The sequence below is a fragment of the Bos indicus x Bos taurus genome, chromosome 22 (assembly GCF_003369695.1).
Source record: "Bos indicus x Bos taurus breed Angus x Brahman F1 hybrid chromosome 22, Bos_hybrid_MaternalHap_v2.0, whole genome shotgun sequence".
NCBI classification, from domain to species: Eukaryota; Metazoa; Chordata; class Mammalia; order Artiodactyla; family Bovidae; genus Bos; species Bos indicus x Bos taurus.
Genome location: NC_040097.1, coordinates 56,182,523 through 56,207,055, shown reverse-complemented (window position 1 = coordinate 56,207,055; position 24,533 = coordinate 56,182,523). Strand labels below are relative to the sequence as shown.

General features: G+C 40.9%; 1 protein-coding gene across 8 annotated transcripts in view; it reads left to right on the top strand.

Annotated features, from left to right (window-relative positions):
• Nucleotides 1-24,533, top strand: part of RBMS3 (RNA binding motif single stranded interacting protein 3) — an 802,823-nt gene that overhangs the window by 728,164 nt on the left and 50,126 nt on the right. For 7 of the 8 annotated variants that reach the window (XM_027522594.1, XM_027522595.1, XM_027522599.1 and 4 more), the window contains one exon: nt 3,972-4,019. The exons of the other annotated variant lie outside the window; for it this stretch is intronic. In XM_027522594.1, the coding sequence (XP_027378395.1) occupies nt 3,972-4,019 (48 nt within the window). The remainder of the gene's footprint in view (nt 1-3,971; nt 4,020-24,533) is intronic. 8 annotated transcript variants of the gene reach the window in all.

Genomic DNA, 24,533 nt, shown 5'->3' with positions numbered 1-24,533 from the left:
AAGCAAACTTTTCCACCTTGATGGTTTTGAACTCTGCCTTCTATGCCAAAGACTGCTATTGGAGTCCCCAGGGCTAACCTCATCTCAGAATTTTAGCCTCATTTTACTGCACTTGCTAAAATTTCCATGTGACCCTCCCCTCCAACATCTCGAAGTCAGCACAACCCAAAGGAACCTCCCAAGCTTCCTCCCCACTGACCCTTCCTCGCATAGAGTCCCACTCCTATTCCCCCTCAAGCTGATCCCGTGACCACTCACCCCAGAAGTCCAGCATTATACCCAGGACCCAGCATAGACCCTTTTCTTCTTAATCCGCACCACGGACAGTTACTTTTCAAGTCCCGCAGACATTGTCAGCTGCATCCTCACCTCCACATCCTAAAGTCTCCACCCTGGGCCTCACTTGATTAAGTGTAATAGTCCTCTAACTCTTTTCCCTGTTTCCCACCTCAACTTACTCCATTCCCTGCATGTTGCCACAGCCAGGCAACCTGAAAGTCTTCCACCAGGTCTCTCCCCTACTCTTATTTTCCGGAGGCTTTCAGACATCTGAGCTCACTGAAATTCTGCAAAACAAGATGTGAACAGGGATATGCCAAGATTAAGGCAGAAACCTCAACTCCAGACATAGTTTCCAAGGGCAGAGCAGAGAGGTCCAGGGAATAACCCAAGTAGGCAGGGTTCACTGCTGATAAGACGTGGAGCTACAGCAGAACTCCATTTTCAGAAGGGGAGCCTGACGCTCTGTCCCACCTTCTTTCCTAAGATCCCTGGGTGACAGAAGTATACCGAGTCAAAAACTTTTTCATTTTCATGAAATTAAATATATTTGGTCCCCCAGAACCCTGCATGGTGAGATGGATACCATGTAGTTTAATCAACCATTCTCCTACCATTTGCCACCTCAAATGTGTATCATTCAAGCCCTTACCTCTTTTCTAAGCTGGACAGAATCTGCAGGCCTGAAAAGAAAAATGGATTTTATGCAAGCAGTGTAACTGTTTTATTCCAGGGCTCTGCTGACCTTGAAGAATTTTCTAGCTTTTTCCGCTTTTGTTTATTTTTTTGTCACAGGATTCCCTCAAGAACCAAAGCCCTGTTATCCATAACTTCTTATCAGTCCATTGTAAGCTTTAGCAGAAACCGCTGGGGGTTTTACTGTTTTGAGAACCTCCAGATTGCATGACAATCTTGTCTTACAAGTTTCTTATCTCCTTTTCATTTGTTCAGTTGGTGGTCACCAGTGGCTTCCAATGTCACCAGAATCTGTTAAAAGAAACAAAAAGGTTTTGTTCTGCAGGCTCCTTATCTGCAGTTCTGTTTGTATCTGCAAACCACTGGTGACTTGTGACATCATTGGATTCTGCTGGTGTAACCCTAGCTGCACACACAGATAATCTTGTAATTGTTCTTGACTTGTTCAGCACAGTTCTCTCACAGTTTTCAGTGGCATCATCCCTCCCATAATGCTTTAAATTCTTTCAGTTATTATCCAGGAATATAAGCATTGAGGCAGAGTGGTAAAAACCAATACATGATGTTATATGGACTCATGATTAGGAAACAGTATCATAAATTTGTAAGTGGTCATGAGTACATCTCCTGAGATAATTTTTCAGGAAAAGCATCAATCAGTTAAAAGTGTTTACACAAGAAAGAAAGTATAGAGGAAAGGGAATAGCTTTTAAAAATTTGTTTAGTCTTATCGTAAGACAAGTGAGGTTTTGAAATTAGTCTTACAATGTAAACAGTAAACAAGTATGCATTCAGTGAAAGTCTAGTTTTATGAAAATTTATTTGCAAATAGTAAGGCAAGCTTTCACTGTTTAAAGAAATGGATACTGAATTCCAATAAATTATCAAAAAATACAAAATTCCCAGGATATAAAATGTCAAAGAATGTGGTCAGAGAGTTGATAGAGGAGGAAATAGAAAACAAAAAAAATATGAAAAATAATTAACTCAACAGTAAATTTATCCAACACACACGCGGAACTCATTAAATAAAGTTATTAAAATAATGCGCATCGCTGACAAAGGTGTCAGGAGATACATAGTCTCAGTCATGGAACTCTGATGCTAGAAATCCAAATTTACAAATGGGCAAGCTGGAGAGCAGGGTGGGCCCACAAGACCCATCATAAACACTCTCTTCCCCAACCCAGTGGTTATAGTTTGGAGCACCTATTCTATGGAAATATTCTAGTAGAACAGAAACTATATCTTAAAAATATTCAGCCCATTGTTCATTGTAATATTTAGTAAGGAAAGATGATTAAATAAATCATAGCCCATCCATAAACCAGAATGCAATGCAGCATGAAATTATAAGCATATAGAATAATTAGGAGAAGGATTATTTCTCATGTTCAATCAAAAGAGCAGGATGTAAATTTGCATGTGTGGAGTATAGTATCAACTATGAAGAAATACTTGTGAAATAAGGCTGTAACAAATACAAACAAGCGGGATGGTTTCTGAGTGGTGGAATTAGAGAGAGTTTCTATTTTAATCATGATACTTTTCTACATTCTCCAAGTATTCAACAATGAGCATGACTTTTTTATCCATTTTGAAATGTTATAAATATGTTCTTGGAAAATGATTAGTGTCACAGTCTTGTTTGTAGACATAATATGCAGTTAGTTTTTTTTTTAAAGATACTTAGAATTTTACTACCACTATTAATAAAATATTTGGAGACCCTTTGAAAATGATGTTTATAGATTCTAGATTTACGGATTATAATCAAGTCACTAGGTTAATGTAAGTGTTGTGAGAAACAGAATAACTTGTGCTGGAGGTTTACTTGCATTGGAATCTTTGATCAATGCTTGCTTGGCTGGCCTCGCATTGTTCAACTTCTGTTTTCTCACACACCATTCACTCATCAGAGAGTGATCAACATTGTCGTTTTGTGTCAGGGAGATGAAATGGAGAAACTTGTGATGGTCAAAATTAAGTGACAAGTAGGTGGAAGAATAAAGTTTGAATGTCTAGTTTTTTAAATGGAATAATGATCATACGAATGGAACAAGGGTCACGCAAGCACATCTATTTAATCTTGTTTGGACAGTATATTTTGCAATATCTGGTCCCTTTTACACAGCTTACCCCTCCAAGGCGAGCTGGAACTAAATGAGAACTGTCCATTTTTAGAAGTGGGGGCCTTGAGCCGTAAGCCACATCCCACTTTCCTATTTGAGGTCTCTGGCTAAAGAAATGGTATTAAGGCAAAGCCTCTTTTTTTATCGTGTTATATTTGGTCCTGAATCACCTCAAGTTTTGAAATGAATGTCTAGTTGTTTAATTAACCCTGATCTACCATTGGCACCTCTAACGTTACGACACTTTGGAAAAAGACAGCGGCCATTTGTTGAATAGATTCATTTATATTTATCTCTGTCTTGATGATTCTAGCACATGAGGCTCCTTGGTCTCGACTGACCACCCCTGGGAACAGAGCCAGAGATAAACGGTCAATAACAAAATTTTAGCTTCAAAACATGTCAGCCTCCAGAGATTTGGGGAATGTGCAAATTTTTCACTCTTTTATTTTAAAATTATAGTTATTTATTTTGTTCTCCATGACTGGGTTTCATATTGTGCTCTCGGCCCCTTCCTGATGAGCAGCCTCGTGGAACTTTGGTGTCAGCCAGAGAGGGTACCAGTGTCATGTTGACGACCCAAGAGAGGGACCAAAATTACGAAAGAGGAAGATGACAATATTCTGGGTCAGACAATGCTGTCCTTGCAGGTCACATGGGACCCAGTGACATGTCCAGAGTGGTGGTTGTGGGGGACCACTGTGTCAGCTATCAACCAGGGGGTCATAGTACCCAGGGGGTCATAGCAGGCGCCTTAGGTACCATGTGACATACAGCGAGCACTTCCAAGTTGTAGAGCTAAGATTCTGTTTTATTTTCTTTTGGACTTCATTGCATTCTTTCTCATGCTCTTTTCATTCAAAGATTCAGTCCCAAGACAGGATTATGATACTCCACCAGCTGTTGTGTCAGGTAGGAAAATTCTAATTCCTTTAAGACTTGATTGGATGGGAGAGAGGGAGCTTGCCTGGTTTTCTCCAAAACTCTTTAAAGCAGTGATTCTCAAACACGGATGCTAAGTAGGCACTTGAATTTCAGTTCTGGGATGGGGGATTCGCACATGCGGTTCAAAAAAGAATATTTAATATTCCAATCCAGTTTGTGTATGGAAAATAAATATGTTGCTTTTGAAACAAAAAGTAAAGGCTCAAAGACTTTTGGTCTTGGAGTCTCTGTATCAGTGATTCTTGGTGTTGGGATATTCATTAGACTTTCTGGGAAGCAGGAGAAGGATATTTAAGTTAATCAAAAGAGGGCTCAGGTGAATAAAAATAATTTGAGAAGCACTGCTTTAGAGACTGGAATTCTTCTGAAATCAGAAAATCATCCCATTTTGCTTGTTCTGCACCCAGCATAGTATCTGACATGTAGTAGGTGCTCAATATAATTGTTGAATGAATCAAAACTTCAAATTTGTTCCAAAAATGGTATTTGGGATATTGAAGGAAAAGCTGCCAATGTTCCATGTTACTCCAAAGTGGCCGAGGTTGATTTGAGAATGCATCAGCAGTGTCTTGAGCATTTTAATCAGCGATATTAAAGTTGCTCCATAAAATCCAGTAGTGCAGTTCATAATAAATGGATGTGAAGACATGGGTTTGAATTTTGAACTGCATGGATCTTCTTATGCTTTCATCCTAATTTTGAAGTTTGGTTTCTTGCAGAGAGGAAAATGGGCACAATTTTTCATTTTTGTTGATTTTAACTAAATAAAATACTGGCAGCAAGAAGGGCTTTGAAGTCTCTAATCCTTTGATGTGTCAGATGATGAGGACATAAAATCTAAACCAAGAAAGGGCAGTGGAGAGACAGCACAAGAGATGAAGGCCAGAAATAGAATGGGGGAACCCAGGGGGCAACAAAGTCTGGCAACTGAGTGAAGGTTTTCAAGCAGAGAACATTGTGTTCTTGGCCACCTGGTTTGCTGGACCTGGTGTCTGAAGGATAATCCTTTTCTCGTGTCTTGTGGACTTGTTTGATTATGCTTATAGCTGAATATTCCACTTAGAAGTTCAGTGGAGAAGCAATGACTTAGCTTTCACCTGTGAAGTTACTTTGGTCCTCCTGGAAACCTCTGTAAGTTGTTGTTAATGAAAATATTCCGTTACATCTTCACACACTTGTTTTATTTAGGATAGGGAACCCCTGAGAAGACACTTTCTATAACATGTTCAGCCTTTACTGTGCTTAACACGTGATATCTTTATGTTTAACAAGAGGCATCTGCTCTCAGTAATTCGCCAATATTGATAATAATGAAAGACGCAAAATGGAACTTTTCTTCAACTAGAATTTCTGATTTTCCTTTCAAGAACACAATGGCAAAGCAATGAAAACATCAAAAAGCACTTACCAGAGATGGGTCATGGGTCAGGCTCTACACAAATCAATTATGGCAAGACATCAGGTGGCAACTCTAGACTCAGAGTTCCCAGCTGGTGAAGCGATTTGACTAGAGAAGCGACTTCATCAAAGCGATGCTCTGAGCAAGTTCATCTGGCAGTTTGGTGTGTGCTTGAGGAATAAGACACACATTACGTAGAACAGTCAGAAAGCTCAGATATGATATCACTAGACTAAGACAAGTGCCAAGATCTCAGTGGAATACAAAGGGACTAAAATAGAAGTGACAGGAAAAAGAACATTTTGGGAGATTTTACAGTTGTTTTCTCCTGAGGAGACTGAGTTGGTGGTTTGACATCTTGTAAATTTACACAGACTTCTTTGGCCTCCTTAATCTGTCTCTAAATGAAAATAGACTTGCCTTCCTAAAATGTCTGTGACTTGTCTGGTGGGCACCACTCGACTGACATTTGAAACATGACACATCCTTTGCCAACCCTTAACCGTATCAGGAAAGTGAAGCAGGCATAAGGCGCTGTGACATCCTCTTCAAATGAATGCAGTATGCTCGTGTTGGACAACTTGAATAGCGATTGATTCTTGGCCACTGAAGGAGTCAACCAAACCATCATGATGTATTGGAGCTTGAGATATCTCTCTGGTAACCTACAGAAACAAAACCCAGCTTAATTTTGTTCATTCAATATGTCAAACATATTTTGACCACCCTCTGAGTGCTAAAATGAAGATTGGAAACTCTCAGGAATAAAGTGAATTCTGAACTTGATTTGGAAGGATGAATATGAGTTTACCGGTTGGACAAGAGTGGGAAACATACATGAAATGTACAAGAAATGAAACTGTATGGGGTAATTAGACAACTGCAAGTCATTTGGTATTTTGGAGGGAAAAATGTTGTGATGGCAGACACTGAAGGGTGATCTCAGCACTTGCTGATCTCAGGGTAATCAGAGTAAATCCGATTTTCAGCAAGGACTCTTTCCTCTTTGAACCACATGCCACCTTGTTCTTGTATTTATTGAAAAAGTGTGTATTGGGAGCACACCATATGACAGTCTATGTGTCGGGTGCTAGGGCTACAACTTCCTTCTAAAAGTCTAAGGTCCAATTAGGAAGTTAGGTACAACACAGTGTCATAAGTATTTCCATAGGGACAAATATATGATGTTTAAGTTTGTAAAATCTTCAATAAGATAACCTGGGCTCAGAATCAACTTGGGTTGCTCACTAGTCTTGGAAACTTGGGAAAATTATTTAAGTTCTCTGTGGCTTGGATTACTTATCTGAGGAAGTATTAATTACCTCCTGAGGTTGTTGTAAATATTAGATCATCAAATAAAATCATCAAATAAAAATATGTAGTTGACTTAGCAGGGATTCCAGCATTAAATAAAAGTGGGCTTCCCTGGTGGCTCAGATGGTAAAGAATCCGCCTGCAATGCAGGAGATCTGAGTTCTATCCTTGGATCAGGACGATCCCCTGGAGAAGGGAATGGCTACCCACTCCAGTATTCTTGCCTGGAGAATTCCATGGACAGAGGAGCCTCACAGGCTACAGTCCATGAGGTCTCAAAGAGGCAAACATGACTGAGCGACTGACATAAGTATTATTAGCAACAACTATGCTAATCATTCTTGTTACAAGACGCTATGTGGATACAGAGAGAACTGACCCACAGCTGACATCATAAATAGTGAAAGGAACCTCTGAATGGAGACAGAGGACACATGGGAATTAGTCAAGTGAAAAATAGTGGAGTGGGAAGGAGTTTCAGATCAACATGGTGGTGTATACAAAGCTGATAGGTAGCAGGATATGGCAAATTCAGGGAACTTCAGATGCCTCAATAGGGCAGGGATGCATAAAGAGAAACTGAAGTAGAGAAAATGTTTCCTGAGAAATAAGCTGGAGCTGTGTCACTAGCTACAGTAGCTTGGCTCCATCCTGGTGGCAATAGATGTAAACTAAAAAGTTTAAGTCAGAGAATAATGGGATCTGTCTGGATATAGGGTGAAGAATGCACTAGAGAGAGAGACCTGGAAAATGGGGACCATCGCTCTAGGATCCAAGCACAAAATCAAGTTGATTCGTGCTCAAGGTGTGGGAATGAGGCTGCAGGGTTGACAGATTGGACAAATTGGACAGAGGTAGAATACCCAGGACTTGAGAACTGATTGGATGTCAGAGTAGAGGGAGAAGAAGGAATTAAATGAGGCCCTTAAGTTCCCAGCAACTCAGTGGCTTGAAGTATCACTTGCTGAGCTCTGAACCAGAGGAAAGAGAATCAAGTTTGGCAGGAAATAGGCTGAGTGCAGCATCTTTGAGTTTGAGGTGTCAGTGAGGCGCCTAAACGAAGATAATTGATAACTATTTGGATGTGGGTATCTGGAGCTCTTAGGTAGAAATGGGTTTTGGAGTAATCATCATGGAAGTAAGCCATAACACCCAGAGAATGTGCTTAGCGTGGAGAGAAGTATGCAGATTGCTGAAAATAAGGAATGGGCAGAAAAGGGAACCTAAAGTAAAAATTGGAAAAGACAACCATAAACATAAGGGAAACCAAGAATGTGAGTTTTCTAAAGAAGCCAAAGCAAGAGAGGATTTCAAGAGAAGCCTGTCAGGGAAGGCTAGAAGGCTGTCTAGGAAGCCTTCTTAGAAGAGAAGCCATGGGGTTTTGTGACACCGAGGTCACTGGCCAATCTGATAGGGCAGCTTGAAGGGGAAGAGCAGAGACAGCGAGTGTCCTGTAAGGAAGTGGATGTGACAACTGCCAGACTCGTCTCTGTCTGACTCACTTCTCTATGATCATCCCTAGGATTCTATTTGCTTTTTGTTTTGAGTTTTGAGTGGCACCTTCTGAGAGTTACGTGGGAAATAGCATGGTAAGGAACTCAAGGATGACAGAGATTTGGAAAACTGTAGAGTAAGAAAGGCCAAAGGCCAGCTAGCAATACAAGGAAAGCTTGAGGATCTGATAGTGGGGCTCCATTGGAAGTTATAGCCTACAGATTTTTGTAATAGCAGTCTGAGATGGTGTTTGATTCTCCACTGCAGAGCTCAGTTGCCAGGAAGACAGACAGGTGGATTAATCCAGGGCTAAGGTTTGGCCAAATGAAGGGGAAAAAAAGGGCAGCGTGTGCTGACATTACTGGCGAGAGAGTGACAGAGTGATCAACCAGTTTCTAGGTTGAATAGAAAGAGCAAAGAAGGCAGTAAGGGGTGGTAGAGGAGATTGCAAGGAAGGTAGAGACTAGAGGACCCAACAAGGTGTACAGAGTGATCAGAAATACACTACTTGGCCTTAAGACTTTGGATAATGAACTGTTCTCAGCAAAGTCCAGGTTATGGGAGTAGATGGTCCAAGTGGACTTAAGATGAAGCTGGTTAGAGGTTAAGGAAATCAATAAACATGAGCATAAGAAGCTGGCATTTAAGTGGAGTATTTTTGTGTGTCTAGATTTTGTTTTGCTTTGCTTTTTGACACTAATAAGATGTAGGCTAATCACTGAAGACTTGACCTCCAGAATTTTTAAGAATCAAGTGGTTTTTTTTGTTGTTTTTGTTTTTGGTGTGGGGGGTTAGGGGCAGGGGGATAAGTGTTTGGAGTAGACGTCTAATTAAAGGCAGGAGAGTATACCGGACTAGTATTTTTCAGAGTGTGATTTGTGTATCATCATGATACTTGAAGTGATTTTAGGAGGATATGGATCAAAACTTCTTTATTTTTATTTCAGCATCTGTAAAGTTACTTTAATGTAGATTTGAATAAGTTAATCAAACACATGGTTGAAGATCTCTTTGTTTAGGAAGAGTCTAAGGTGAATAAACAGTTAATACATTAAAAAACAAAACTAACAATAATTGAGAAAGAATAGAGGTAAAGCCAGAGTGGCGATGTCCAGAGAACATGGTTGATGTCTGGGAGATGGGAGTCTCTGATTTCTTTGCTTTCTCCTTGCCCAAGCCTCTGCTACACTTTATCCTGCTTATTCAAAGGACAGAGAACAAGAAGGCTGGACCTACATTTTCATGCAAACTCATAAGTCTATTCTGTTTTCGATGTTTCTTTTACATACAATTATAACTCTCTAAAAGATCCTCCTATTTTAAAATAAAGAGTAAAGCATCATTTTTTTCTGTCCACGGTTGGATATTATGAGAAACCTATGAGAACTACAGATAATTTGTTGTCAATGTTTATCTCAGTTGCTTTGAACTCAGTTTCCTAGAAAGGCATCATGATATAATCAAACAAAAGACTACTGTGAACAGTGAAAAGCTCCATCGTGTCCCAGCTCTTTGTGATCCCGTGGACTGTAGCTTTCCAGGCTCCACTGTCCATGGGATTCTCCAGGCAAGAATACTAGAGTGGGTAGCCATTTCCTTCTCCTGGGGATCTTCCTGACCCAGGGATTGAACCAGCATCTCCTGCATTGGAGGCAGATTCCATCTGAGCCACCAGGGAAGCCCAGACTATGAACAGAGAATGAACCAAAGTAGAACTCAAATTCATTCTCCTTTTCTGAAAACCTTAGAATTGAGAATTGGAGTTTATGTTTGGAAAAACATGCAAAAGGACCAAATAGGCACTGACAGCAACCCATAGAACTTCTGAGTATTGATTCTCTGCCATGTGCTTTCACACACTGGCTAAAACAGGTTGGAAAGAGTCAACGTTTTCATCGGTCCAACTTCAGGATAAGAGTGAAGTCTTCACCATGGTACTTGCTCAGATTCAGACAAAATTCCCTATCAATATATTATGCAGTTTTTCCTACATTGTTCTGCTAGTCAGTAACATCTGTGCGCTTTGGAAAGCCTCCCTAATTTGAAATCAGTGATGCCCTACCAACCCACCTTTGTACTGTTTCTTGAGTGGGAATTATTTCATAAAACTCTTCCATAACTTGGCAGGGGTGGGGGACTGTTTAAGCTAATTCAAAGAACAAAGCCATTTCTTCAAATAGGAGATGTTTAAACTACTTCAAACCATTTTTTCAAACTCTAAACATGTGTTTTCATGGATACCAGGAGCTAATTACAAATGATTCCCATCTCTTAATTAAAAATTAGGTCCATTAATACCTCTCATTAGCAACAATTAGCCATTAAATTGTATTTACTGTAAATGACCTGACACAGTTATAAGAGCTCCCACAAGCCATGCATGAACATCAGGTTCATTTCTTCGCTCAGATTCTGTGCATCTACTCTGATTACCAAACCACATTTGTTTAAGTGTACCGATTGATTTCTTTTCAATAAGTTCAATAAGGACTCTTTGTCCTACTGATTTATTCCTTCATTCAACTAATGTTTACTGGACTCCCATAGAGCTGTAAGGAACCAAAGCTAGACAGCATAAGATAGAGATACATCCCTTCAAAAGAACAGGGGTTCTAACCTCTGTTAGAACAAAGGACAGAGTTACAAAGAACTGTCACCAAACACAGCGTGCGACAGACGCCCTAAGAGCTGTCCACAGAGCGGGGCTTTGTAGCGACATTGGTACCGGACTTTGACACACAGGCCTGTGCGTGCTGTTCCTGTGATCCTGCTGGTGCGTTTATATTGTTCCCTACACAACAAAAAATGAATTTTAAAAGACTTTTCCTGGGGGACCACAGTTTTTAGTGCTCTATTCAAGAAACCGATAACTAACAGGAGCTTGTGCAAATAGTCCTTTCTTATATATGAACATCACTGTTGTTTGCTTCAGTTTCTTTCTGGGGAGTGGCGGGGGGCATGGGATAGGAGGACATGAAATCCTATGCCTGACCTACTCTTTTAAAATGTCTTTCTATACCATTTTATTCCTTGATAAATGTGGTAGTGGATGTTTCTTTGTGTGTGTGTGTGTTTATAATTTTATTTACTCACTTGTGGCTGTGCTGGGTCTTCGTTGCCGCATGGGCTTTTCTCTAGTTACAGTGACCAGGGGCTACCCTTCTTCGTTGTGATGTATGAGCTTCTTATTGCAGTGGCTTCTCCTGTTGCAGAGCACAGGCTCTGGGGGCACAAGGGCTTCCGTAGGTGCGGCTACCAGGCTCTGGAGCTCAGTAGTTGTGGCACGAGGGCTTACTTGCTCTGCAGCATGTGGGATCTTCTCAAGTCAGGGATGGAACCGTGTCTCCTGCATTGGCCGATGGAGTCTTTACTGAGCTACCAAGGAAGCCCTGTGTCCTGTCTTCTAATCCAGCAAGTTTTGTTTGGTTGGTTGGTTGGTTTTGTTTTTTTGTAACGGTCCAGAAGTAAATATTTTAGGCTTTGCCAGGCACTGCTGTGTGTCACAGTCTCTCTCGCCTGCAGGACGAAAGCAGCCACAGAGCATGTATAAATATATGAGCATGGTTGCATCCCAATAAAGCCTCATTTATGGGCAGCACTGGATATGCAGACATAGAGAACAGACTTATGACAAGACTGGGAGAGAGGAAGGAGAGGGTGAGATGAATGGAGAGAGAAGCATGGAAGCATATACACTGCTGCTGCTAAGTCGCTTCAGTCGTGTCCGACTCTCTGCGACCCCATAGATGGCAGCCCACCAGGCTCCCCCGTCCCTGGGATTCTCCAGGCCAGAACACTGGAGTGGGTTGCCATTTCCTTCTCCAATGCATGAAAGTGAAAAGTGAAAGGGAAGTTGCTCAGTCGTGTCCGACTCTTAGCGACCCCATGGACTGCAGCCTACCATGCTCCACCATCCATGTGATTTTCTGGGCAAGAGTACTGGAGTGGGGTGCCATTGCCTTCTCCAAGCATATGCACTAACATATATAAAATAGATAGCCAATGGAAATTTGCTATATGACTCAGGGAACTCAAACTGGGGCTCTGTAATAACCTAGATGGGTGGAAAGAGTGGGAGGTGGGAGGGGAGATTCAAGAGGAAGGAAACATATGTACCTCTATGGTTAACTCATGTTAATGTATGACAGAAATTAAATCAATATAGTAAAGCAATCATCAATCAATTAAAAATAAATTTAAAAAGATAAAAAACCTTTATTTATAAAACAAGGAACTGGGATTGGCCTGTGGGCTACGGTTTGCCCACCTCTGCTCTGATCAATATATTTTCTAAAGTCTTTCAAATTCAGTACTGTTTTTGACATTCCACATAATAAGAGCATGAAACTCTTTTTCTTTAAAATTATTGTTTGTGTGTGTTTTTAATTTCATGAAAGGCAGGTGAAATGTCAGAAGGGCAGAGGTAGAGATGAGGACTGAGAGAGACATTTCTTGGTGTTTTACTTTGCACAACACGTTTGATTGCAGTTCCGAAGTATGAAAACACTTTAAGGATATATTTTTATTTTTTACATGCTCATCCCATCTTCACTTTCTGGGATGTATTTGTATGAATCAGCAACAGGGGATTATCAACCAGGAAAAGCAAATATATATTCTGTTTAATATCCTCTTCACAGGCGTTAGAATTCTGTACTTTTAGCAATTTAGAGAAAAGGTTAAAGATACATCATCCCAACAGATTTGTGTTAATAGTAAAATGTATTTTACATCTCTGTCCTGCCACCTGGGCTGGTACTGTAGTTGCTGTTGTGGTTGGTTTGTGTCCGCTGAAGTTATCCTTGATCTATCAGAGCTAGTGATTCCGTTTGCCCAGGTGACGGCATCGCTGAGCACTGTGTTCTGCTTGGCACTCCAGCGGTGAAGGGCAGCTTTCCTTGTTTTGGCTAAAAAACAAACACTGCGGAGGGCAGACCTGGGAGGGCTGGGGCTCTGCCCCTGTGTGGCGAGTTCAGAGCAGAGTGCACGTGGAGACGCAGCGCACACATCCGACGGAAAGGCGGCGCACGGAGGGCATCTCTGCGGTAGAACCCCGCAGTGTGGCAGCAAGGGGCTTCTGGTACCACGGTCACAGCCGATCGTGTCCTGAGGACTTTCGGCGCCAGTAAAAGGCATTACCTACAGAGTGGCGCCAGAGAAAGAGAGCATTTTCAAGACAACTGTAGGTTTTAAAGGAAGCTAACTGTATGTTCAGGAGTCGGCCCATCTGGCACTGACAGCACATTGCTCCCTTTTTAATCAACTCCACAAAGTGGGCACTTGAGGTTCCTGTCAGAGAATCCAACCGTGAATTGACTTACAGTGCAGCCCTTGCCAGAAGCTCGAGACACCTGACGCGGGAGAGACCACCTTGCAGACATGCTAACATTTCTCCAGGCTCTATGTTAAATTAGTTTATCAGGAAGCAAAATATCTGAACCATGTAATTGCACATCCCTGTAGAAATGCTTTCTCAGAGTGAATTTTAACATTTTTAACCTCTTCTTTCTTAGACGGGTGTGATATATGACACACACACATTTAAGCAACATCACTAGGTTTTTCAAGATGCCACGGTGAATGTAACTGTCCATTATTTTGCCCAGTGTTCTTTAGGAAGAAACAGTGAATCACTCCTTGAGTTCAGTGCCTGGGCAAGTATGTCTCTTCATGTGAGCTGATGTACTTCTGAACTGGCAATGTAAAATGCACACCTTAGTCTATTCGTCTTTGGCCCTGGTTGTCAGGACAGTGGGAATCTGGACCATCTCATTGCAAATAGTCCTGGTACCATATCCTCTCTCTTGCTGTCAACTGTTCATTGAATTGCTGGTATTTTTAATTGGACTTTTTAATATACTGCTTAATTCCATAAACCCTTCACAAGTTCAGCTTGGAAGCACAAAAGCTCTAACTCCTATGGTAAAAAATTAAGTGAAACAAATACTAAAAGGCTCATGGAAGTTTGAGTGCTCGAAAGTCTCAGTGGAAAGACAAAATGAAAGTTGATTTTGATGATGTATTGGTCTGATCGAAAAATTTGCCAGCAGGCACGGGTTTTGTTCACTCACACACATGCAGCTCTGAATAAGTATGGTAAAATAATTGGAAATGACTTTGAGAGTCAAGAGGATCTACATGATTCCTAGTCCAGCTCTTTAATAATTATTTAACAATGACCTCTACTGAAATTTTCTGAAGCTAACTTTTTCCCTCTCTTTGCTGCCGCTGCTAAGTCGCTTCAGTCATGTCCGACCCTGTGCGACCCCATAGACAGCAGCCCACCAGACTCCCCCGTCTCTGGGATTCTCCAGGCAAGAACACTGGAGTGGGTTGCCATTTCCTTCTCCAATGCATGAAAGTGAAAATGAAGTTTCTCAGTCGTGTCCGACTCTTAGCAACCCCATGAACTGCAGCCCACCAGGCTCCTCCTTCCATGGGATTCTCCAGGCAAGAGTGCTGGAGTGGGGTGCCATTAAGTATAGATAATAATGCATTGTCATCTACATGTATCTTAGTAGAAGGATTCACTGAGATGATACATCCAAAGTACTCAGTAAGTGCCTGACTCATCCTAGGTATTAAATTATGGAGGATTCTTTTCCTCTTCCCCTCCCCACACTCCAGAACGTGTGTTAGGACTTTGAAGTATCACTCAGCTTACGCTGACATGATAAGTGGACTGGGCCAAGGTCGTATTTTTAAGCACTCTATCTGTTTCCGGCCGCGCCGGGTCTTTGTGGCCACAGGCGGGTTTTCTCTACTTGCGATCAGGGGCTGCTGTTCCTCGTGGGGCGTGGGCTTCTCACCGCAGTGGCTCCTCTTGTTCTGGGGCATGGCCTCCAGAGCGCAGGCCTCAGCGTTTGTGCTGCATGGGCTTAGACGCCCCATGGCACTTGGAATCTTCCTGGACCAGGGATCAAACAGGTGTTGTCTACATTGGCTGGTGGGTTCTTAACTGCTGGACCACCAGTGAAGTCCCCAAAGCAGTATTTTAAAATAGAGTTTCCAAACCCAGTGTCTAAAAATAGAAGAAATCTTCTCTATAATATTTTAAGTGGAATTAATATAATAAAATTATAAAACATTTTAACAACATGGAAAATAATATTCTTGATGTAAAGTGAAAACGGTGATAAATTGAACAATCATGGGGAATTTGACTCCAAAAGTATATATTCAATACATGAATACAAGCTAGAATAAAATGCATAAAATGATTATGTGTTTTTAATTTCTTTTTTCTTTCGGTAAACTTTTGGGCATGTTGCTTTGCACCCTTGTATAATTTGCTAGAATTTTAGCAGCACAGTCTTTGAATATGCACAATTTGAGGGAGATATTTCTATACCAGGGAAACATGAGTGTATTACTATGAAGATGAGGGTAATGGTGATTGTGAAGATTATATTGCTGATTAGTGAAGGCAGTGGTGACCTCTAGAAATGTCTCCACTTCCAACCATTCTATCTTAATCCTGTGGCATTTAAGGCAGAATTAAATGAAACATTTTTCTGTAGAAATGATGTAGACTTGTTGAGTGATCCTGTGGTCTAAAGTCACTGTTAATTTTTTTATGAATTTATTTTCTGCCTATCATATGGTACACCTCCACAGCAAGGTGACTCCTGCCTTTAACACTTTTCACACTGAAATCACATCAAGTGATATGTATTCTGTTCCCATCATGCAGCACCTGAGACAGCCTAAGATCTTCCCAGTTTATTTAATGTGAGACTTCCTGTCTCTTGTGATATCATACATTTGAAAGTGGGATCATATTAAAATAAAATATAAATATGATTTTTGCAATCATATAAAACTATGTATGTGTATACATGGAATATTTTGATATTGGAGATAATTCATTTCCCCAAGTAGTAGATCACAAAATATTTATTCCTACCAAAGTTGTATCATTTCAAAGTCCATTTGCCACCCAAGATATTACTGCCGCTTCTTTCTTTTTTACCACGTTTTGCTAATGCGGACTACATCACAAACAGTATTTGTTTCTTATCAGGTGAGTCTTTTTGCCCCACTTGTCTGAACCACGCACTCTGGTGTAACCACTGCAATTTAGCTTTGATAAAATATTGATTGAAAAGCCATCAGCTACTTGACCCGGATACTACATATCAAAACTAGAATTACTTCACATCAGGCTTCCTTAAAAATGGAAAACAAAATATTGAAAAGATGTTAAAAGCATGGTGCCCCTTAATTTACATGCAAAGGGCATATTTCAGTTGGCAGCAAAACCGTGCTGGACTCAGAGTAATGGACTGCAGGTCTCTATGAGACATAAATGTAATTACTCTATGTGCCTGCTCTGAGTCCAGCTGTCTGCCCAGGAGAATCGAATTTGGGAAAGCAAAGGACTCCAGATTCAGAGAATGGGAACTGCATTCATAATTGAGCAGCTACTTTATCAAATCAAATATGCAGAGTTAGTTAAAAAAACAAAACAGTGACTGAGATTTTTGAGATGCTCATTTTGGAAAGGTAAAACCTACTAGCAAAAATAAGGCCAGAAAGCAACCATAGTTCAGCAAAGCTGGATTTATTAACTTGCAGAAATGAGGGTCACGTCTAAGGGTGAACATCTAGGAAGAGGATATTTGAAGGGGTCACGGTTGGATTTGAGCTCATGCAGTGTGACTTTGCTAAACATTTAAGTGATGGATTTTTCTGCATTAATGCTATCAGGAAGCCGAAAGAGTCGACATCTTGTTAAGCGTTGTCTAGTAGGTGAGTTGAACAAAGAAGAGCTAGAGTTGCCGTTGCTAAAGATGCAGTAGTCGCTCACCTTGGAGGTTTCATTGCTTTTAGGCGTGAGAATGTCCTTCCCTGCGTCTTTCATCCTCCCTAGTCATGGTGTGTTCTTGTCTGATAATTGTCGATAATCTTAAAATAGTTTAATTGGGAATACTGTGCTCTTATTAATAGCTACCAGCTCATTAAAGATAATTTGGAAGATTTCCATAAATTATTTCCTTATCTAAAGGGCAATTGTCATGTTGCCTGACAAAAATATAACTGAACATCAAGTGGCCTTGATAAAATATAAACACAAATATGGGATAGGTCGAATGTGTCTTATTAATCACATACACCGAGTGTATAAAAGGTACTGGGGATGCAAAGGTGAATATACATACAGTAGAACATGCTGTGTTCAGGGACATGAGCTGAGCGCATCAGGTGGGTTGATTTGATATAAAAAACCGTCACAACCACTCTGTAAGGATGTTTCTGTGTCCTTTACAAACTGATTCTTTATAAGCCCAGCCTGACCGGCCTCTTGAGAAATCTGTATGCAGGTCAGGAAGCAACAGTTAGAACTGGACATGGAACAACAGACTGGTTCCAAATAGGAAAAGGAGTATGTCAAGGCTGTATATTGTCACCCTGCTTATTTAACTTATATGCAGAGCACATCATGAGAAATGCTAGGCTGGATGAAGCACAAGCTGGAATCAAGATTGCCGGGAGAAATATCAATAACCTCAGATATGCAGATGACACTGCCCTTATGGCAGAAAGTGAAGAAGAACTAAAGAGCCCCTTGATGAAAGTGAAAGAGGAGAATGAAAAAGTTGGCTTAAAGCTCAACATTCAGAAAACTAAGATCATGGCATCCAGTCCCATCACTTCATGGCAAATAGATGGGGAAACAGTGGCTGACTTTATTTTGGGGGGCTCCAAAATCACTGCAGATGGTGACTGCAGCCAGAAAATTAAAAGACACTTACTCCTTGGAAGAAAAGTTATGACCAAAAAAAATAAATAAATAAATAAAAAAGAAAAGTTATGACCAACCTAGACAGCATATTAAAAAGCAGAGACATTACTTTGCAACAAAGGTCCATCTAGTCAAGTCTATAGTTTTTCCTGTGGTCATGTATGGATGTGAGAGTTGGACTATAAAGAAAGCTGAGCACCAAAGAATTGATGCTTTTGAACTGTAGTGTTGGAGAAGACTCTTGAGAGTCCCTTGGACAGCAAGGAGATCCAAGCAGTCCATCCTAAAGGAAATCAGTCCTGAATATTCACTGGAAGGACTGATGTTGAAGCTGAAACTCCAATACTTTGGCCACTTGATGTGAAGAGATGACTCATTTGAAAAGACCCTGATGCTGGGAAAGATTGGGGACAGGAGGAGAAGGGGATGACAGAGGATGAGATGGCTGGATGGCATCACTGACTCAATGGACACGAGTTTGAGTAAACTCTGGGAGTCGGTGATGGACAGGGAGGCCTGGTGTGCTGCAATTCATGGGGTCGCAAAGAGTTGGACACGACTGAGCAACTGAACTGTACTGTGGACCCTTACTTACATTTATGCTCCTTTGGCTGTTTAAAACCTTTTGATCTTCTCAAATTTCAAACACGAGTCCTGCTTTTTATGCTCAGAGAATGGTGAGCATCTCCTCCTTTATGAGAAGATGGAGATGATAATTTTTGTTTGTTTTTGGCCACACTATGGGATCTTAGTTCCCGGACCAGGGATTGAACCTGCACCCTCTGCATCCTTGCATTGGAAGTGCAGAGTCTTAATGACTGAACCACCCGGGAAATCCCTAGAGATCTTAATTGATCTGATCTCCCACAAAGGTGTTCTCATGACTTCAAATGTCCATTTCTTTATTCCTCTTCTCTTCCTATATTCCTGTATTTTGTCAGTTCATGATCATCTCTTTGTCAATGTTAACCCTTTCTTTTGTGTTCTTGATTTTATCTATGTTAATCCTTTTATTTTTTCCTTTTGGTTTTATAGCACTGATTATTCTCTAAGCCCCATACATCTTCTTCATTGTGTATTTATCCACTGGTGACTTGACTTGGCTTCAAAAAAGGTGTAGATCTGTTTCTATCTTGTTTTCCTGTTTCTCAGGATGCTGGTTCCAGAGCACTTTGCTTCTCTCTGTTTTCTTCCTCAATGAAGTCATCTCCTCCCTCAGCTCAAGCTGTTATAGAGATGAGCTGTGAATCTAGATTGCTCATCCTACCTCTGTTTGAGTTCCAAGCCTAAAATGCACTTCCTAGTGTCCCCACCCTTGGATGGCCCCACGGAAGTTCAAACTTCATATTCACAATTTAAGTCTCGTAAGCATTCCTCCCAATCTTTTGCAGACTTCCCCTAGGATTGGAGCAAACCTCTATAAATGGTATTTCTCTAAGCCAGAATTTTGCAAAGAAACTGTGGCTGTGAATTTAGTGTTGTTACAGTCTTTGACAGTGACTTGGAATAGAGATTTTCTTTCTGGGTGAGAGCCGTGTGATTTAATATTCCACTGAGCTTGGAGTAGAAAGGATAGAAAATTTCTTATACATTGACAAATGATTTTTATTCCAGGCAATTGTGCTCAAAACATCAGAGACATTTTGGCTTGGTCTACCCACAGGCAAGCCTCCTTTTTCTTGTAAATTCTACTTACGGAATATATTTCAACTTTGTCCTATGGATTCCATTCTCTTAACCCCCATCCAGGTTGCACTCTTGTTTCCTTTAAATTATATTCTTTCAGTGTCTTCCTAATGTCGACACCTGGCCCTTTGCTTTCTTATTCATCCTTCTCACAAATACCTGAATCAGTTTTGAGAGTAACATTTTAAAATTTTTATGTGCAAGGATATGGTCTTTTTAAAAAATTTATTTATCTTTTATTGAAGGATAATTGCTTTACAGAATTTTGCTGTTTTCTGTCAAACCTCAACATGAATCAGCCATAGGTATACATATGGTCTTAATAAAACAACTGGGGTTTACCTTAGTTGCTAACTATCCTTCCATATGATTATTGCCAGAAAGAGGGGAGAGATTAGATCTCTGAATCTGAAGTCATCTTTTTTAACAAGCCTCAAACGTGCTTGCCAGTGTATACCAGAACTACTTCACCACTCAAAGCTGCAGACAGTTTGCATAGGTTGCTCTACAAAGATACTGTGGACCCACAGAGATATGATGCTGTTGTTTACAGAACTAAAACTTTTCTGAGAAGAATCTGACCTCCAAATAGAAGGGGTTTATTTTATGTGGAGTAAGTAGGTTGTCTTAAATTCTGTTTCGCTTCTTTAATTGGACACTATCCATACAATGCCAAGCGTGGCTGATGGTTAAAACAGAGGGTTCCCTGTGTAACCAGCAGCAAAGAAGGCTGCATTCCAAGTCCTTGTCAAGACATATGACAATTCCAAAGTCACTGCATTCGTACCTTTCAGAACCTTGGCTAAGAGAAAATAAAGTTTGGGGAGGACTATTTGGATAATGTGCACTATATCCATTCTCCTTGGTTCATGTAAACTATATCCCTGGATTAATCTGTGAAAGCGGTCTTACTCGGACGACTGGCCCCCTGAACACCAGCCTTTCCTGAAGTATTCACAGGCTCAATGCCATTTACTTGTGTTTGAAGGGGTCTACGACAAATAGCCCTTGGAAGCTTGCATGTTTACTTTAAAGCTGCTCTTCATGAGGTTACGCACTATCTGCTCTTTCAGACTAATGGGAGAAATGTCTCTCTTGCCTCCACGTTGGGAATAATTTTTCTATGCATCTGGTTTATTTTCTTACCTAATAGACACAGGGAATCATGTAATCCGTTGCTAAGTAGTTCTGGAAAATTTTAATGGCGTTTATTTTATTCGCCTCGCTGTATTTCCTTTCTTTTAGTCTCATTTTTCTCATAACATTTTATATACATTTGGAAGCTGCCTACAATCCTTCAAGGGAGTAAGGTGCACTATACTCAAATTCTGGAAAGGGAAACTCCTAATATATTATTTTCCCAGTCAAGAAGCTCAACTCATCTGCAAACGTTAAGAGGGACTCGTCAGCCTGTGTTTGAGGCTGCATAATCCTCAAGCTGCTTTAGCCAACTGTAATTCCTCCTGTCAGCCTCCACAACTCTGTTCTTTCACTGGTCATAATTATTTGTAGGGTGTGTATGGCCATGAGTATTTTCTTTCTTGCCTTTCCTCTTGCTGACTTTCAGCCTGGAATTTCTTCCCTTATCATGTGTGCAGTTTCTGTTGGTCAGATCTTACCCGTCTGAAATGCTCTCTCTCCCCCACAAATCCATTTCTGATTTGCATAGCCAGATGTGATCTCATTTTATTTCAAACTTTCAAAGTCCTCTGTGGGTGCCTGTTGTATAGATACTTGTACATTCCTCACTACTCTCTCCCCTATTTTTAGATCGTAGGTCCATGGAGATTTGGAAGTCAAGGACTGTGCTTTTCCTATTATTCCTGGTGGCGTGGCACTAAAGCTCAAATTTTTAATGAAAATAAAAGTGTTTTTTTAATCAAAGTTTAGTTGATTTGTTCTGTTAATTTCTGCTGTACAGCAAAGCGATTCAGTTATACATAGATATGGATTCTTCTTTATATTCTTTTCCATTGTGCTTTATCACCAGATGTTGACTACATTAATAGTTCCCTCTGCTATTACCGTAGGACCTTGCTGTTTATCTGTTTTCCATATAATAGTTTGTGTCGGCTAATCCCAAACTCCCAACACTTCCCTCCTCCACATGCCCTCTGCGTTGGCAACCACAAATCTGTTTTCTGTAAGTCCAAAGAAAGTAAAGTGAAGTCACTCAGTCATGTCTGACTCTTTGCAACCCCATGGACTATAGCCTACCAGGCTCCTCCATCCATGGGATTTTCCAGGCAAGAATACTAGGGCAGGTTGCAGTTTCCTTCTCCAGGAGTTCTTCCCAACCCAGGGATTGAACCCAGGTCTCCCACTTTGTAGGCAGACGCTTTCCCGTCTGAGCCACCTGCTGCTACTGCTGCTAAGTCGCTTCAGTCGTGTCCGACTCTGTGCGACCCCATAGACAGCAGCCCACCAGGTTCCCCCATCCCTGGGATTCTCCAGGCAAGAACACTGGAGTGGGTTGCCATTTTCTTCTCCAGTGCAAGAAAGTGAAAGATGAAAGTGAAGTCGCTCAGTCATGTCCAACTCTTAGCGACCCCATGGACTGCAGCCTACCAGGCTCCTCCATCCATGGGATTTTCCAGGCAAGAGTACTGGAGTGGGGTGCCATTGCCTTCTCCATCTGAGCCACCAGGGAAGTCTAATAAGTCTAAAGCAGTCTTCACTTTTCACCTTCATGCATTGGAGAAGGAAATGGCAACCCACACCAGTGTTCTTGCTTGGAGAATCCCAGGGACAGGGGAGCCTGGTGGGCTGCTGTCTATGGGGTCGCACAGAATCGGACACGACTGAAGTGACTTAGCAGTAGCAGTCTTTAAATAAAGACTCACCCCCAATTAAAGAAGTCAGCATTGACTTTAACTCCAAATCAGTAGGGAAGACAAAGTGGCAAGACAGTACTAAGTGAGTCAGATGGCTGCATTTTCTCTAAAAGTGCAGACATGTTCCCCCAGGAAGTTACTCTGTCATCCCTTGGCAGGATTAGCCTTCCTTCCAGCTGATGGGTCTTGCTGATTCAAGCTGTCACCTACCCTAATCCATTCTCTCTCCAGCCACCAGAGCCATGTTTCTGCCATACACATGGCCTGCCTTCGACCCTTCCACAGCCTTCTAAGCATCACCCTCAGTCCTTACTGCTTGTCCACAGCCCTTCCTGACCCTGGGCCTGCTGCTCCAGACTCACCTTCTACTCCTCCTGTGCTCCAGCACTGCTCTCGGCTCCCAGGATGGGCTGAGCCCCCAAGGTCTCCATATAAGTGAGACTGAGAGCTGTGAGCTGTTCCTCTAGCTGGAATGCTGTTTCCTCAGTGCTTCAACTTGAGGCTTTCTCAGCAGGGACCTGTAGTTTATTTTGCAGGGCTTGTTTCCTTCTCCTTGGACGTGTCCTTCCTCCTTCCATCTTGTCCTAGAGTTACCGATGTTTCTTATTCCCGTAGGTCCCTGGGAATATCTCCATCATAAAATTTAATGCACGGTCTTCATTTTATGCTTAATTACCTTTCATTCCCTCTAGAGTTTATACACTCCTTTAGAGCAGGGACTACTTCTGTTTACTTAATTTCTCTATGATGCAGTAGCATCGGAGTAGGTACTTAATAAGTATTTGTTGATTGACTAGAAAATGCCTACACATAAGAATGCTGGTTGGGTAGAGACACTTCAGCGTCCTAGCCTTAACTTAAATTAAATTAAAATAGCCAGACATTTCCCAACAAGTTTGGAAATCTGAATGAATATTGAGAGCTTTCTGAATGGGGTAGGAATCTCTCAAGCACAAGAAAGTAAGAGAAAAAGTGAAAGGGTTGGGAGAAAGCAGAATTATTAGGAGATCTTTATAGGAAACAATTTAAAATATTGGTGGAAATCTACAATGTGTCTGTTAGAAATATAGCTACTACTTTTCAGCAATGCCTTATCTGAAAAGTTTCATTTTTGTTCATTGTTTTCCCCAGGTAGTCATCACATTTATTTATCTTAGTAACATCGTTATCATGGATTCCCCAGAGTTACCTTCTGAAAGTACTCTTCTACTTTTCCTTGTTCAGGACCCTCACATAGACACCATTGCTAACATACTGGTCTTGATGACATAGCATGTTGGCCTCATTCCTGTGTGTGTGTGTGTGTGTGTGTGTGATTTCTTAATCATTTCTTCAGTGTCCTGTGTCACGCCTTTTGCACATTCTCTGGAAGACATACATCCAAGTGCCCACCATCATTGTGCATGGTAATCAGAACAAGTAATGGCCTTTAGCTTTTTTTTTGTCATTAACAAAATGCAAAAGCACCATACCCAATCCATTAGCGATGCTCTATTATATTGAGAACTCACTGAAAAAAGGCAGCCAGCCAGTGGACATAAGGCCATTTTCCCTTAAATAGGATTTTCAACCAGGATCAAACAAGACACCCTTTCATCTAGCAGGAGAGTTTATGCTCTCTACCTCTCTCTCTTTCTCATTTTGTTTTGTCCTAATTTATCCTGACAGTCCATAGGGAATTTAACTGTTTTCTAAATGACATTGAAAATTCTTGCAGATTCACAGTATTCATAGGGAACAAATATCAATTAGTCTTTTGAAAACCTTTCTTTTTGATTATTTCTGTGAGTTTTAGCTTCTTGAATTTCTTGCTCTCAAAGAGATGTTTTCCCCTTGATTTTTTTCATTATAAAACTGAATATAAATGTAAAATAAATAGCCATTTTGGTTTTTTTATTACTATTATTGTTATCATTCCTTTAATACACATATAGTAAAACGTCTCTGTTATTTTCATTCCTTTAGGAATTATGTTTGAGTGATGGCCTTGAACTCAGCTACTTCAGGCC